Here is a 17990-nt window from a genome sequence, read left to right as displayed (position 1 = left end):
GTGTCACCCCTGGGACATGTCATAGCATGTCTCTTTTAACCCAGGTGACATTTTAAACCAAATACATTGAATGGTTGTATAGTCACAGATCTTTCTACAGCAACATGTGAACAAGTATTTTCCCCCTTAAAGGTTCGATGCTGATTTTGCTTTGATGTTGATATTTATTAATAAAAAAATATCAATCTGACATTATATATATATGATGATTTGCAACATTTAAGAGCAATAAAAAAGCAAAAGCAGGAAAAAAAAACTGAGAAGGGGGCAAATACGTAAGTATGTACACTGTAAATATGAACAGAACTAAGGTAACTTTTGTTGATTCCAGTGCATTTTTTTATGATCACATCTCTTTAATTAAGCACTTAAATTTAATGGCTCAAACATGTTTCGTCAGCAAGCTCAGCAGAGTTTTATCGCAAAGAGATTTAGAAACATCATTAATGTGTTATCCCCACCCGACGGAACTGTTGCATTTCATTTTATATCTGGATGGTATTTTGAATCTGCATGAGCCAAGAAACGTAACTAAAAAGGTTACAAATTGCACCAAAATTAATAGGATGAGAACACCTTCCTGTTAATTCCGTCTCCTGTCATTGGCAACCAATTAATTTCAGCATTGAATTTAAGATTTGATGACTTTTAAGATAAACAGCTCTCGGTTTAAGCCAAGGCACATTGCAGCTCTCCTAACCCAACATGCTTCTCGCTTATATATGAGGTCATCTACTTACTGCCCGTACTGCAACCTATGTTGATAACTAAAGATGATTAAGGGTTTTTTGTAAGAATGCCAGTTCTCTAGAATGATCTTTATATTTTCACAAGCAATCTGTGCTTTTAGATGATTACAGAAATAAATGTATTTCCTTTAAACATTTTATTTTTTAATTACTTTGTTTTTATTTCTATATTATTATTATTATTATTATTATTATTATTTTATTATTATTATTATCATTATTATTATTATTATAATCAAAGGAAACACCTAAAAATTTAACTATAAGATTTATAATGATTTTAAGAGTTACCTGATAATTATGAACTTTAATGACATCATTTAAAAATCAAAATATATTGCAGTTTTTGATGTGACTGATTGATACATGTAAACAACTAAAAGTATGAAATTTTCAAATTATAAATAGAAATAACACTAAGAAGACAAAACAAATTAAATAGGTACAGTTTTGGTATTAATTGTATACATTTTCATATGCGGTCTTGTTTCTGTCTGTGCTACTTTGCTCTTCTGCATTGTAAAAAGGAAACTTCTTCAGATCAGTCAGATGCAGCTACACGCACTATAAACACTCATGTGGTGAGCAGGAGCGCCACCTGCTGAAAGGAAAACACAATGCAGCAGTTGAGAGAGTGCCAGGGGTGTCAAACTCCAGTCCTCAAGGGCCGCTGTCCTGTAACTTTTAGATGTGCCTCTGCTGCATCACACCTGAATAGAATAATTAGGTCATTAGCAAGGCTCTGGAGAAATGATCTACACAAGGAGGAAGTGATTAAGTCATTTCATTCCAGTGTTTTGTACTTGTGGCACATCTAAAAACTGCAGGACAGTGGCTCTTGAGGCCTGGAGTTTGACACCTGTGGAGTAGACAGACAAGATGCACATTGCTTCAGTGTAACAAAAGATTGTCGAGCTTGGGATCTGTGTGTGTTTTACTCATCTAAAGTTGGGAGAATCTAATGTAATCTTATCTAATCTTGTCATGTCATCATTAATAACAGAAATAAAGGCTTGTAAGCATCATCCTGTTTGCAATTATTCTATGTAACATGTTTATTTTGTTAACTGAGTCGCTGAAATATTCAAAAATATTCTAACCTATTGAATTTGGTTGTGCTTATCAGACACTCTGTCTTCTCTCTGCTGTATTTTTAAATTAAAGTTTACATTTTGGTGTTTTCAATAGTTTTTTTTTTTTTTCTTACTTTACCGATTGTGTAATAAACTCTTACCTTATGAGGCAACAGCTTCAGATGTTGCTGTGAACAACATTTTCCACCAAACAAGCAAACTTAGTAACTATGAAATTTCATTGTTCAAGCACACCTGATGCAGAAACAAATTTGGTTTCTGCTGGGTTTATTTAGTTCAGTCTGCAGTGAGGACACAGATCAGATGTAGAGCTGCTGGTCTTGCGTGACCACTGTGCACTGAAGGAGAAAATCAGCATGTATGGAATAAGGACATATTGCAAGTTGTTACAACATGTGAAAGAGATGTTCATGTTTGCTTTGAATACAATGTACATCCACACAAAATATCAAATGTATGCAGCAGTAATTTGCAGGAAACGAATAATGCTTTACATGTGAAAAATGTAAATTGTAGATACACTGCTATCTACAATTTCATCCTGATAAAATGTTTGCATCAACATAGTGTGTTCCAAAAATGGAACACTGTGGTTCAATATCTGTAATGAATTGTTGAATTATTTCTTTTTCAGCTCTCAAAAGAGATGTTGGGCACAATAGGCTTTGCTTAAAGAATGCGATTATCTGGATTAACCTTTCAAATGGTTAAAAAAAAAAAAAACTCAGTCATATTAATGAAACCAAATATTTTTGTTTACTAATTCAACTGTTAAACCTTGGACTTAGTATGTACAAGCATTTTTTGTTGTTGTCTACCTCTTGAAAATAAGTAGTCTGAACTAAATAGTAAAATGATCCAATAAGCTGACAGTTAGATGCTTCTGAACCCAGGAGGCTTGTTCTTACGGCAAGTGCAGAGGTTATCTATTTTCATTTTTAAAAGATGTGTCTCATTCTCAGAACCTCTGAACAGATGTTTGACTTCCAAATGTAAAATGAAAAAATGTATAAAATCAATTTTGTTCTTGTTTTCAAAAAATTTGTTTAGCATAGTTTTAATATTGTATTCTTTTTCTTTTCTGGTTTTGTTCAAATGAGGACACTGTATTTAAGTCAGTGTGCTTTTATTTTATTGTTTTTATGGTGTTTAATATCTTAATATATTGAATATGTGGTCAGTTTTGATCAGGTTATTGTTATTTTTTATGTGTGTGTTTGTCAAATTTTCTGTTTGGCAGGAAAGCTTATTTGCCTTAAGTTAATTAAATCTATCTCATGTTATAAATGAAGTTGATTGATTGATTGGAGCCTGCGTTTGTTTTGATAAACCATGCATTTACACCTTCATTTAAAAGTCAAGAATGACAGATATGATGCGATGTATTTGAAAGTATTGGGAGAATAAGATAACTGGCTAATTGTTTGCTGCCAGCAATGCTAAACCAGAAAATGGGACCCTTTCTATTAGAATTTTAACATTAGGTTTATCAGTAAATTTAGGCAAACGTGACAAATGCCACATATAGACTTATAAATTCTTGAATGTTCAGCTAAAACCAACATATCATTTGAAACACAATTTATTGATTTGTGAAATGTTTACTTTATTGGTGAAACAAAAAATTAGAAGTCCTGGTTCATACTTTTGTTTCAGTTATGGCTTGCTTGGTGCCACTGTTTCATAAAGGTGGATCTCCTAGAGCAGTGGTTCTCAAATGGGGGTACGCGTACCCCTGGGGGTACGTGGAGGTACTGCAGGGGGTACGTGAAGCTTTTCAAAATATCTTTAAAAAATCAGTAGGCTCCTCATAATAAGTCTTGGGAAAAATTATTTTGTAAAAAGTTCGATAAAATATAAATGTGTGTTCATGCACTGAAATTTATATTCAGTACTTAGTTTCAATATCCTTTAAAATAAAACGGTTTGACTGGTTTTATACCTTCCTGGTGGTCACCGTCTTCTGTTTTTCTTTTTTGTTTAACCATGCAATGTTTGTAATATGGATGTATTTGTCAGGTTCACTGATATAAGTTGTTTGGCTTTAATAAATCAGACAGTGATTTTACAGCACTGTACCTCTTTTTAATTCCAAAAATGTTTTGCCCGTGTCAGGGGGTACTTGACTAAAAATATATTCTTAAGGGGGTACATCACTGAAAAAAGTTTGAGAACCACTGTCCTAGAGAACAGAGTAAGATCCAGATAACATCACCCTGTTGCCGGTTATCCTTAACCGACCGGCCAGTTAATGTAGACTAAAAGGTTCTGGTCGCTTGACAGCTGTGCCACACTCTTTTCATTTTCAAATGACGAACTGTGACTGAGATGTTCAAAGCTTGGAATATTGTTTTATAATCTAGCCTTGGTATAAATCTCTCCCCAACTCCCCCTGGTCTGTCTGTTGTGCCTCTTCGTGATGTTGATTATTCACTAATGTTCTCTAGGAAAAGAGAACATTAGTGAACAGCAATGTTTATACTGAGATTAAATTATACACAGGTGTAATTTAATCTATCCTGAAAGTACTTACTAACTGGGTCACTTCTGAGGGCTTGGATATTATTTTGATATCAGAGCAAAGGTGGCTGAATACAAATGCATGGTGCAATTTCTGCCTTTTATTTTTGAAAATATATATATAACCTATTCTAGTCATTCTTCTCATTTTCATTCCAGTCCACAAAGATATGGTACGTTGTGTTGCTCTATCATATAAAATCTAAATAAGATAAATTGATGTCTGTTGCTGTAATAACAATAAGGGGCATGAACATTTTTTTTTGCAAAGCACCAAAATCTTGTCATATGAGGAACTTGCATTATGGCTATGTAAACAAACTCAGCTGCAACAAATGGTCATTATTTCATACGGTAAACAACAGGACATAACTTCTCCACGTGCTTCCTGTGTTTGGATGTCTTGATCTTTTGTTGTTATTTTGTTTTCCTTTGTGTATTTTCTCCTGATGTCTTTGGTTTTGTGTCAGATTTGTCTCTTCTTCTTTTTTTCTTTTTGCAAAGAGAGATTACAATTTTAAATGGAATCATCTGTAGCTTATTTAGTTGTTTGGGCGTCAGGGTTTCACATGCTTTCCGGTTGTACACGTCTTAGGCCAGAAGGGGGCAGCACCTGAAGTACATCACCGAGGAGCTCCAGGTAGAGCAATTAAACTGAACAGACCCATATTCCAGGATATGATAACGAAATATGTTTTGGTGGAGTATTTTGTTTAGCTAAGCCAATAAATGTTGCACATTCAAAACACTCAAAACTAAAAGCTGTGGCTCTGCTGACACATCCGTTCATATTTCAGCGTGTAGTTAATTTACAAAATTCATCTTTCAAGATATAACAAAATATCTTTCTTTGTGTGCCTGTCAACTCAAAAAAAAATGATTAGCCTTGAGAACAACAAAAAAGTAATGTGGTGTGCGTTATGGCGGTGTGTGTGAGCAGTGACGATGGGAGGAGGCGAACTGCAGCAGAAAAACAGCAAAGTCTGCAGTCATTAATATGCAAATATGCAAATGAGGGGGTAATTAAGATTGGGCGTTTGTCAGTGGCTCTTTGATTGCTAATGAATTCCAATCTGCAAGAAAGGGGGAGGGGAGCAGAAAATGAGGGAAAGGAACAGAACAGCATTGTGCTTTCTTCCTTTTTCTATAAAGGCACAAAAAGATGCCAGTGACCAATACAATGCCATGACCATAAAAGATTATGATTTACATCAAATCATTGTGAAGGTGTGATGATAAAAACAAAACTAACCAGTAAGCGAGCCTCCCAAAATTCTGCACTGGCATCAGCAAACAGTTCAACACATAAGGGTGAGTTTGCACTCTTGACAATTAACCATGCACATTAGCACCAAGCGTTCAGCATGGCGGGCTAGAGCCACTGCAGGAAGTCAGCGAGGTTTCTGCTCATTAAGAGTGATGTGTCTGACCCCTGTTGTGAGAGATGCTCAGGTATCATGGAGGGGGATGTGCAGCGGTGGCACGTTCTGTTTTATGGTGTCGTGTTTGTGTTTGGGTTTTTTTTTTTAACATTTCTTTGCAAACAGGGACCAGTAGTTCACACAAAAGCATACACTGCTGTTTTTGCTGTGGAAATGGTCCCTTGACACATGTACATCCTCGTCTTTGGCACAATATGTACAAAGACATGAAATAAGGACAAATTAAATGCAGTGGGGTGAAGCAGCTGCTCCTTTCACGGCAGGGTTCAGTGACTTCTTTACAATGCGTTAGTCAAGTATTTGTCACATTCCATAAAGTTCAACGTGAAATTGAGATTTCTGTGGCCAACACAGTCATTTTCTTCAAATAAAAATCTAAAAACCACTGTGTGCATTTCTATTCACCACCCTCCAGAGTTGATACTTTACAGAACCACCTTTCTGCTAGAGGTACAGATTATTTTGTGGAAGTGGGTTGATCTAAACCATTAAATAACTTTTCTTTCAGTGTTTCTGTCCACTCTCCCATCAACTCTCTCTAACTTCCCTTCATCCTGAGGGAAAGCATCCTTGCAGCATAATTCTGCCACCACCGTGTTTCACACTGTGGCTGTTGTGGTCAGGGTTTAGGTGTGGTGTTAGTTTGCCTCACAAGTGTCCTGGCTGTTGGTAAAAAAGAAATCCAGTTTTGATCTCATCTGAGCAGAGCATTGTCTTCCACGTGTTTTCTTTCTCTTTGTTTTGTTGGTCTTTCATCGAGGCCAGATTGATGGAGCACACAACTTTGTGGAGTGCACAAGTAATAGTTGTCGACATATAGAGCTGTGGTTCTCTACAACGACCTCTGAGTTACCATGACACTCTTGCTCATGCAAGTTATTTCTCTGCATGCCTTTTCAGGTCTCTTTCTATTTGTAGTTGTGCCATTCTCTTTCCATTTTAATTTCATTTTAGAGCAAAGAGTGGTCTGTAAAGTATTTAATGTCTTCTTTTAGAACCCAACACTGTTTTAAAGATCAAGTCATCTTTATCTCTGACCTACCTGGTCCTAAGTCTTCACGATGCTGCTTGCTCTCTGAATTTCTCAAGCAACACTCAGAGGCCTTCACAGAAGATGCAGAGTGATACTGAGAATAAATTACAAACAATTTACTACTTAGATGACTTGTAAAAGCACTTGGTTGCACCAGATTTTATTTAGGGGTATCAGGAAAGAACACACCAGGCTTCACTGATTTTTCATTTTAAAAACACTGAAAATCAAGTATGCACTACCTTTGGTTAATCTGTGACATGCAATCCCGATAAAAAGAACTGAGGGTTAATAATGTGACACCGTGCGCAAAAGTTCCAGAGGTGTAAATACTTTTGCACGACCCTGTGTATTTTCCTCAAATGTTGACTGCTAAACATTTCAGTCTTGGGCTTGCAACAAATAGAAGATTAGGTCTTCTTTGGAGTGAAAAAGAAGACAAACAACAACACAATTACAATCCAGCACATACTTGAGCCAGAACTGAAAGTGGAAGCTCTCCAACTAATTTACTCTGTTTGCAGCGGATTGCTTAAAGCTGATCACAGCTCTGCTCTGTTTGCTTTTTGACAGGCTGTGGGGTGTGAAGTGTGTTTGTGTTTGAGAACGACAGCTAGGAGGAGGGGGGGGGGGGGGGGGCTGTATTTTTTACAGGAAACAGGAAACCAGAAGTCATAACAGGATGCCCCAGGTTTTGATACTGTACCTGATGCGTGGGTGGCTTGCATGGGGGTAACCCATTTACAAAAACTTACAGAGCTGATGCTTAAAAGAGGAGAGAGCCCAGGAAAGAGTGGGTGGAGAGGAGGGTGCATAGGTTTGGGGTTAGGAAAATGGAGTTCCACTCTAAATATAGACTTCATTTCTATCTTGCACTCTGACATAGAACCTTGACGTTACGACGGCTCAGTCTTGTCCTACTTTCAAAAAAGCAACAAAGCAAACAATCTTTGATGTTCAGTGGAACGCAGTGATATGATCGCTTCCATTTGAATGTGTGCGCCACCTTTCCCCAGGTGTACTGTTGGAGCGTCACAGTGAATTTGTGACATGAAACCCTTTTTGTCATAATGAGGTTGATGTGCTGAAGTAGACTGGATGCTCTTCACCCTGTTGCAAAACCCCCAAGCTGTGCAGTACTCTTGCATCCTTTTGTTTCAATGAAGTTGCTCTATGAATCCAAGTGCAGTATTTTACAAAAATAATGATGTTAATATTTTGATATTTGCTGGGCAAATCAGAAAATCTATTATTCTTAGAATAAAAAAAAACCCCAACAAAACCAATGTGTATATTAGGAGTTTAATGGAAGCTTGACCATGTTGTGAGATTATAACAAGACCTGCTCAGTTAATCACATACAGGTGTGTGTGCCAGAGCTGCATTTGTGCAATGCATGCCTCATAAATGTTCGTGTGCATGTTTGCAGACCACAAAGTGGATGGCTGGCTTTTCTCGTAAAGGCCGGCACAGATGTCACTTAGGGTTTTTTTTCCCCCCATAAAGCAGTTGAGGTTTTCTTTAGAACATGTGTCTGCATCCTGCAACCTTGTTTTCATAACGCCAAAAATAGCTCTCTTGATATACAACAACACCAGAATGGCCGTTTATGTAGGTTACTGTGGGCGATGCTATACATTTTCCAGCTTTTCTTGCATGATTTCTGTGGATCCTTCACAAAAGTTATGTTTTGGCTTTCAGAAAACATGTTAGGACATGAACGTACAAGATATGACATGGGTATTGCAAACATATACAGTACTTATATGTTCTATACTCTTAAGTAAATCAATGTAAATATATTGATGTAAAATGTAATTTATTATTATTATTATTATTATTTTTGAGTACAATGCCTGCCGGACATTGTAGCTTTACAATGTTTTAATTTGTGAAAGCAAAAAAATAATTGCAGATGATATTTACTTTTCCTGTGAGCTGACATGAGATCACAGATACAACAGGGTATGTTGAAGACTTGCAAACAGGGCACAGACAAAGCAGAAATAGCAAACGTATTCGCCTCCGTATTCGTGTCACAGCTACAACTTGTTTAGGGAGATCAGAATAAAGGGGGCTGAAGACAAATGCACGGCCACACCTAGTGCTGGTTTGACATATTAAAATACCAATGAAATTCTATTAGGCGTGTGGTTGCGAGGTGATAAAATGTGAAAAGAAAACACTTAAGTGGGAGTAAATACTTCTTCAAACCAGTGTAGCTATTACAAGTCAACTTGTGAATTACGAACTTTAGGAATAAATTCAACCATGTGGGTGTTAAAGAAAACTTTTTAATTATGTTATGCAGTTGCGTGCCAGAGCACCAACCATCGTGACTTGTCTAAGTGTTATGATTTTTTATTTTATTTTTTTACTTCGTAGCAAAGGCTTCAAGAACACCAGAACGCTACAAAACCCTTTGGCAAATTGACACCGCACTTGAGAGTGACGCTGCAATATATTTGGACGTCCTGCACGTCAATCAAAATTTCGCGGCATCCCATTGGTCCTTCCTTCCGATATTATCGTTCCATCTTGTGGTCGTGTACTCTGTTGTCCTCATCCGCGAGTTGACATAGGTCCCCTAAATTTGTGGCTGGGCCATTTTGTGTCTCGCTCGCGATTTTAGAGCCTTGACATTTGACGGCGCGTCTGTTAAACGCGGCGCATGAACGCAAACTGTCAAAAACTGTCTGATTTGTATTCTTCTCCTTATTTTGAAACCTGACACCGCTGATGTTTCGGCGCCCATATCCTCCCAGTAGGTTGTGCGCTGCGCGGAGTGATATCCCATTGGAACCGACGGTGTGGAGGCTGTGAAAATGTCTACTTGGGAAAAGAAATGACTGCAGTTTCTCCAAGCGAAAGGAAACAAGAGTACCGCAAGAGTTATGGTCCGCGTTAAAGACGCGAGGTCGGCTCCGTAACGAAGACAAACGACGAGGCGAGACAACAGAGGAGCGTTTTATATTGTCTGTCCTGCGCTTCATCAAGCCCACAGACCGGGACCACGGGAGACGGATCCTATCCCTAACTTTGTTTCTCCTCTCTTATAAATTGTCGTACCACTACTCTCTGCTGGATGCTACACTGCTGACTCCAGGTAAATGCGAACGTATTCAAAACAAGCTCATTCATGCGAAGCTGGAGTTGTAATTGTTACGTTGATTTCGGCGTAATAACTAAGTTTCAAGCGCAGCGATGAAGTTGTTGGAGGGCTGTAGCCGGGGGGTGGAAAGAAAAGCGGGGTGTTGGTTTTTTCTTCCCCCTTCTTTCGGTCTCACCGAGGTCCACTGTGTGATCACACAGCATTAGCAGTCTTGGGTTTGATGGAAAACACTTCGTTGTTCACTTCTGTGAGCTATAACGTTATTAGCTCCCCTGGGGTCTCGGCGCTTGTATGTGTGGGGCTTTTTGCGTTTCGACGCCAGCCGTTGACTTCTTTTCATATCGCTCGCGTTGTGTTCATGACTAATGCGAGCCTGTTTTACGTTCAGTTACGTTTAATATTCAGTTGTGCCCCCAAATCGCTGCTAAATATGCGCAAAGTACGAAAATAACAGCAGAAAATAACTTGGGTATTTTCCCGTCAGCCTGCTACCGTTATAACCGTCGCTTGCAGCTTTTAATGTAGCACCTTATAATCCCCCCACACACTTGCAAACTAGCTACAGTAAAATATAATTTTAATAATAAAAAGTGAAATGGTTTATTAATTAATATATTATTATCCATTAAACTTTTTTGTGGACTCAGTCTTTGTGCTCAGGGCAGGCAACAGGTTTTGTTTTTTTTTTATTTGTTTGTTTGTTTCCCCCCCCTCCCCCTCAGGTCCTTTTAAACGTCCCTCAGCATTTCCAACCTGGTAGGTGAAAACATTTAAAAACCCGATGGACACTGAACAGCCTGGATCCGTGTTTTCTGACGCCAGCCAGGAGCTCTCGTTCTCTACAGCTATTTCTGCCATGTAACTTTCCCCCAAACACCGCTGGCCAAAAGGCGGAGGTGCTCAAGACAAGCGTAATGCAACTTCCATTTGTTAGGAGGGGCTAAGCACTTATCCCCCATTTTGACCTCGGCTTGCTGACAGAGAAATTGCTAGATTATGAGCTGTCAGCGTATTGTTCTTTGGTCGGATTCCGCGCATGCACCCCTATTTACAGCCTCTTGGACGTTACACCACTGCAGTGTTTATTCGTTTTAGACATGCTAATGCAGAGAAAGCAAAGCAGCTACTATATAATGGTGTTAAGTAGAAAAAAGGAGGAGTGCATAAAATCTCACCCTTTCTCCACAACTTATTAATATTCGTCACATCACTTCTTGTTTATCTCCTCCCAAATCCCTCTCTGTAATTTGCAACATAAATTGGTTTATAACCCCAATGACATGCCAAGAGACACAAGTATTTACGTACATAATAAGAGCAAGAAATACAGATATTTTGGGTTGTTTTTCTTGTTGGCTATAAAGGCATCACCGCAAGTGGCCAGACTCCCTCTAAAACATGAAAATAAAAGTTGTTCAATATGAGATAGGCCACTTCATTACAGTAGTTACATTTAGGACTGAAACCGTTCTGCTACCCAGTAGACAATTACTGAATTAAATCATGTATATATATATATATATATATATATATATATATATATATCTCAGTAACTAAATACTGACCTCCTCCTAATTTAAAGAATCTCCATTCAGTGTGGGATAATCCTGTCCAGATTTTAAAAGTCTTAATTTTGTACAAATTTTGGAACAGCCAAAAAGCAATAAAATAGGAAGCAAACTTCTGCATCATGTCATTTCATGATTTCTGGAGCATTCAGCTCACTAAACCTCACTAGTTAAATATTTTGTTCACAATTGTCCGGGATATTGTTAAAAAAAAAAAACTGAAAAATAATAATAATAATAAAATCATTTGGGGACAGAATGGAGGTTTGTAGGAAGCCTATATTTGCTATTCCCTTGTGATCATTTTATTTTAAAATGCAGCTCGTCTGCGAGGTCCTAAAAATAAATGAGTTATTCAGGTGGTATTCTTGGAGTCACATCAGTTACGTCTGGAAAACACAGGAAGTTTAATAGGTCACAAATCTCTAACCATAATGCGATGATTGTTTTAGCAGTCTGCTTTTTAACTGGCTTTTTCTCTTCCACTCTTTTAGCTAGACAGTTTGCAATGTAAGAGTAGCCTAACAATCTAAGAGAATATAACTAGGACACTGTATTACATTAGTTAATTTTTTTTTACATAATTAAAAAAGTAGTACATATTCTTAATCCAAAAAATGTAAAACATTTGTAATATATTTCAGGAAAAGCCACTGAACCACAGCGATCATGTTTCTCAAATGGTCAAAAGCTCCAGTCCAACAATAAATTCAAAACTCTTCATTAGTTAAAACAATTAAGTTCATATTTAATAATCGTTTATGACCGATGACAACATCAAAACCCTCTTTTTTTTTTTTTTTTTTTTTTTTTTTTTTAAACCAAATCCAAAATTGTAGTTTTAAAAGACGTTTTTTAGTCACATGGAACATTTGTGTTGATGTTGGCTGGCCATAAATTGCCACTTTAAGAATCCAGCATGCTGTGTTATCACTCTGTAGATTTCAGTGCACAGAGATGCTAAAAACACAGTTAGGTTTTGATGTGGAATAAGCACCCAAGTCCAGGGGCTGACTAAAACCAAACGCAGCATGGCCTGTGGCTGAACCATGGTTTGATGTGGGCTACTTTTAGAACTGGTTTTACTTTTCTCACTGCTTGATCAGAAATTGTCGGCTGTGAGGGTATAAAGATAGTTCAGCTAACCAATATGCAGTTATTGGTTAGTTGATTAGTCCTGTATTTGATTGTTTTAGTCCTAAAATAATCAGATAAGATATTTATGATTTCTTATGAAAACAAAACACCCTTAAAGAAACAACTCACAATGTACTTTTGTAAGTTTCATACGACTATATGTTTTATTTTTTTTATTAAATAGGCATAAAGCTAAGTTCATTGAAGCAAATAAATTCATATTTTTTCTGCCACAAAATTACTTTGTGGGTTTCCTTTGTGCAGTGCACAAAGATTTATGGGTGTATCCATAAATTTAGTGACTAAAACTATACATAAATTATTCTGTTGGACGAAAGGCTGTGTGAAGCAATACAAACTTTATCCAATCATTTATTAATCATCTTCAGAGGTATTGACTTGTGAGAACTTATTTTTTGTATCCTTTTTTAACCACAATTAAAAGCTTTGTCATTCGTTGTTAAGTAGTTGTGTTTTTTTTTTTTCTTCCTTAATGTATCTGTGGTAAAGTCAATTAGCATAGCAGACCTACTCACATATGGAAATAGCTGTATAAATGGAATTGGTTGTGCGTCAGTAGTTATTTTCTGAGCAGAGACATGGCAACAATTAATTTTTTCTTTACAGGCATTGTAGTTGTTTGGCCTCACACGTTTGTTTTTAGCTGAGTTTGAAACCTGTTGCTTTAAATGAACTGAATGGTTTTTGGCAATCCACCTTTAGCATTTCCAGCTGCGCGGCACAGGGAGATTTTGATCCTCCGTGGGAATTAGTGATAACAAATGATTGGACATTGTTATATGTTGTTCATCTTTCTTCTAACAAAGCTCGATTTTAATATTCCATTTAAAGATTAAACAACATTTGCCGTTATCTGCATAGTTGATGTTCTGAAGCTGGAATGCAGCATTAACGCAGCTCTCTACACTAAAATAGAGAGTGCAGAAAACAGTAATCTTAATCAATGCATTTAATGTAATCAGTATCGAGTTATTGAAGCAAAATGATGTCATGTTGTTTGTGCTTGTCCTTGTAGTCTGTTGCTGAGACTGTAAAGGCCCAGTGAACAGCATCGGAGAATGGCTGCAGTGGAAAACGACAAGGAGCTGAGCGACTTGCTGGATTTTAGTGCGGTAAGGCCCTGTTAAGCCTCAATGTTACCTTCGTAATCCATTTCATTTTACTAATAAGCACCAAATCTGGTGATGAATACCTCGAAATAGGAATGAATGAGATTTATTCTCTATTAGGAAGTAATGTGTTTAAACAGCCATGATTTCTATAAAGCTCTTGTTTGTCTCGGCTCAATTTCTTTATTTATTTTTTTGTCACAAATCATAGCTGAAACGCTCGGGTTGCCTTATGTTTATTGCAGTTGTTATCAAAAGCATGTAGGACAGTTTGGATTACGCTCTGATCAACGTTTGCATAAACATCGAGAGAACATTCAAATGTTTTATTGCCTTGCCGTGGTTTTACAGATTTATTGCTCTCTTTTCAGATGTTTGAACCTCCAGTTTCGAATGGAAAGAATGGGCCGACGACTCTCGCCAGCAGCCAGTTTGGAGGTCCTGGTAAGAGATAATACACAAAAGAGACAGTTTGTTTGCCTTCACCTGTAGTCAGTGGCCGTAATTCTTGGTAATGCTTCTGTGACTTTCTAAAAATAAATCTATTAGAGACGATCTCCAGTCTCACTACCTCATTTTTATTCTCTTGGTTTCTTTCCAGTTGTAATAGAATAATACATTGTTCCCGTTTCCTTGTTTTAGTTTTCATAAATTGAAAATTCATCATCAGATACACAAATCCAACCCTCCTCTTAGTTTTAAAGCATGCATGCAACTCAATGTTGTCAAATAATAACCAGGATGCCCAATATCAGTTGGTGGTACTTTTGTATGTCTGATGGCGGATTATATGCGCTGTATCCCTACTCTACCAGACCCTATAGTCGCAGACAAAAAAGTTCCCTGCTGCCATTGTATTTTTGGAGGTGCATTAAGTCTTTCAACACGCATCAGAGAGCAACGCGATATTCAAGGGGAAGATCAAAGACGGCACGTTCGGTTGCTGGGTGGGGTTATTGGGGGCTCTGTTTCATCTACTCACAAGAAAGCCACTTTTGTTGTTCTTCTGTAAGGATCAGGCGCGCTCTTACAAAAGAGGCATGTAGATGTTATCAATCCTAACGGCTTCTCATGAGGCACCTACGGCCCACAGGAACCGTACCAGAGTTCTTAGAGCTATTTGAACAAGTTGCTACTCATTTCTGTATCTGAAATGCCTGAACTGAGCTTAGCAGATATTCCTAAGACTCTTGTTCAAGAGTTTAGTGTCGTTCTTAGCTCAGACTCTGACCTTTTGCAGCATAAAAGTAAGTAAATCCACCTAACAAAAGAAAATTATAAAACAACTTTTAGCTACTTAGCTAACATTAGGGAGTTGTTTTAGCAGAGAATAAGAGGCTCAGTGTAAATCCAGACACCCTAGGCACACACCGCTGGTATTGGAATGAGCTATGCTGTTTGATGTCTAATATCAAAGCTCAAAACTCTTGATTCCTGATGAGTAATTATGTAACAGTCATTAGTCTTACACACATACTGAATTAGGCGTGGGGTGGTTGCTGCTATCAAGGTTTGCCAAGGTTTTTAAAAGTTACGCTTTCAAAACCACAAACATTTTCCATCATACCATTCCTACCTATCCCGTGGTGGTTCCTTTCAATTCAGATTAAAGAAAACATGTTGAAATTACCTGTTTTTTTTATAGTTTCCTGTATGTGTTGCTCCTAACTAGCCTGTTGCTGCTCCCTGCCAGTCAGGTGGCTGAATGAACCCTTGGACACTTTTTCCGTCCTTTAAAAGAAACACACGTTTTGCTGTTTGAACATATTCATCAAAAATCACAGACAGTCATGGTGTGGAAGCTGAATGGGATCTAGCCATCTCTCTAAATAATGTAAAAACTGCAGTTTTAACACTGTAGTCAGCTACTGTCTGCCTGCAGGGGGGCTCCCTAGCTAAGATAAACTTGTTTTACTCCTGATGTTCATTTATAAAGAACAGAATATCAAAAAAGGTATAATATTCTGAAACGTTAGCAACTGCCTCTAAATTTCTGTAGTTTTATTTGATCTTTTTGCTCAAGTCAATGGATTAGAAACAGTTTAACAATAGATTTTCGTGATGACATTATTATAACTTAAGAAGAACTGGATAAGTTATAACTTTATCACATTTCTGTTTCACAAAAAAGCAATTTTATTATTGGGTATTATATTAAGGATGCACTGGTTTGACATTGAATCCGATACCATTTTTGTAGTTATGGCTGATAACCAAAATCATATGTATCATGTATATTTCTCTATCCTTTTGACACTTTGGAACAAACAACCACATCTTCTACCTTGCTTGATGCAAGTAGGCCTTCCTACCTCAAAGACCTAAACTTGCTAAAGATAACTCAATAAAATAGCAAAATCTGGGCCAATTATAATAAGGGCCTGTTTGCTGTATTTGCAATAACGATTCTTAATAATAATAATAGAGGAAGTTGGGTTGTGGTCTAAGAGAGAAATTAAAAAGTAAAAAAAAACTTTCATGTAAAAGAATTTTTTACATGAAAGTTTATATATATATATATATATATATGTATAAATTAAAAACAAATTCATAATTTTTTCTAAACTGATTCTTCTTATACATTATTTATTATGAGATGAATGTCTCATTTCATTTTTGGTTGATTGAATTGTTTTTATATCTATATGGACCAGAGTTATGAATATTTTGGGGCTTTACTGTAGGGTGATGCTATGAAACTGTTCTATTTTTACCATCATCATCATTCCTCATTCCTCATTAGTCTGATACCTGCCCACACCCACATGGCACTATGAGAGACACCTGATGGGTTTAAAAGTTTCCATATGGATCTAAAGTGGAGTCATTTACATGTTTTTCCCCCCAATTCATATGGTTTAAATGTGAAACTTTGCCATGTGTTTTTGTGCTCTTGTTCTGAGTGATTATCATATCTGTTCAATCCAGTCCACTGTTTTTCTTTTTCTTTTTTGTGTGTGTGTGTGCTTTCATTTTTTGGTTCACAAGAAACCGAGACTTCTAACATGTATTTTTAGGGTGGTATGGGTAGAAATTCTGACGGGCTTGTGATATAAATTTGCATGAAAAGGTTCCTTGTTTCAAGCAGATGTGAAACTGAATTTGAAAAACTCAGGTGGGAAAGTTACATGAAGGTCTGTTCTGTAAAGTCTGACGATCTGCTGCTTATTATTGCAAAAATCGTAAAAAGAACAAAAAATATCCAAACTATTGCTGGAGAACAGTCGAATGTAAGCTGCGTGCGTTTAAAGGATAGTGTGTCACATTGTCTTGTACTTAGGAAGTCTCCTGTGACTAACAGGTTTAAAAAGTCAGCCCTGTGTCATTGTACATTGTTCAGTATTTCATTAACAGTGTTTTCTCTCTTGAGATTGTATCTGACATCACGCTTTGTGTCTGCGTGACTCACTTTTCCAGGGGAAGGAAGAAGTTGTGTAGACAAACAGAACGCTCGGTTGTAGTTGGCCTGGGGCAGCGTTTCAGTAAAAACCAAGAAATGCCTGCATGTTTGGTCAATATATCTGCCTGCGTTTCGCTCACGAAGCCGGTGACTAAGGCTGTCTGTCTGTTTCCGATAGCTCTGTCTGTGCTGTGTAATTATAGACCAGCCAACCTTAAAGGGGTGTTGCATGCTGGGAGGAAAAGTGCATTGGGGTTCTCGGGAGAATTTGTCTGTTACTCATCCTCTATTTCTTTTCCTACTTATGGATATTATAGCCTGTCTGAGTTCTTTACAGCTGATACTTGTTATTTTGGCATGGCGTTCTATAGGACTAATGAAACGTTGTATGTTTGTAATCAATATTATTGTCATGCTTCACTAGCAATCAGCAGTATGGCCTGCTGTAGCTACTTTAGGAATCAATATTCACTCATAAAACTAAATTAATTGAAAAATGTTAAGAAATCTTGATATGGAAACGTATTCAGTTATCAAATGTTTTTGAGAAAATGAATATATTCTAAGTAAAAATAAGCATAAAAGGAACAACATTCGCTCCAAATCTAAACAAGAACTTAAAATACAACATAATTGTTTTACATCAAAAGCAACATTCATTTCTACCACCGCAAAAGTAATTTGTAATTTTTCACTGTTATGGTTATAACAGTATTTATTTTCTGTTCGTTATTTTTGTATATTAGATTTTTATACGCAACTTAAAAAAACTGTATAATGAACACCCAAATTAGACACAGTTTTT

The 17990-nt window shown here is 37.1% G+C and overlaps 1 protein-coding gene across 7 annotated transcripts in view; it reads left to right on the top strand.

Annotated features, from left to right (window-relative positions):
* The first annotated feature begins 9428 nt into the window (after positions 1–9428).
* The window catches only part of LOC102217582 (transcription factor E2-alpha-like), a 29671-nt gene continuing 21109 nt past the window's right edge, over positions 9429–17990 (top strand). For 2 of the 7 annotated variants that reach the window (XM_023335411.1, XM_023335408.1), the window contains exons 1-3: positions 9433–9944; positions 13692–13788; positions 14157–14229. In XM_023335411.1, coding sequence (XP_023191179.1) covers positions 13735–13788; positions 14157–14229 — 127 coding nt within the window. In that variant the 5' untranslated portion in view covers positions 9433–9944; positions 13692–13734. Of the gene's footprint in view, positions 9945–13691; positions 13789–14156; positions 14230–17990 lie in introns of all 7 variants that reach the window. The other 5 variants (XM_023335409.1, XM_023335407.1, XM_023335410.1 and 2 more) reach the window with 4 other exon arrangements.

The sequence above is a fragment of the Xiphophorus maculatus genome, chromosome 6, assembly GCF_002775205.1.
Source record: "Xiphophorus maculatus strain JP 163 A chromosome 6, X_maculatus-5.0-male, whole genome shotgun sequence".
Classification (NCBI taxonomy): Eukaryota; Metazoa; Chordata; class Actinopteri; order Cyprinodontiformes; family Poeciliidae; genus Xiphophorus; species Xiphophorus maculatus.
The sequence above is the reverse complement of the archived record's forward strand: the minus strand, read 5'-3'. Positions and strand labels throughout refer to the sequence as shown.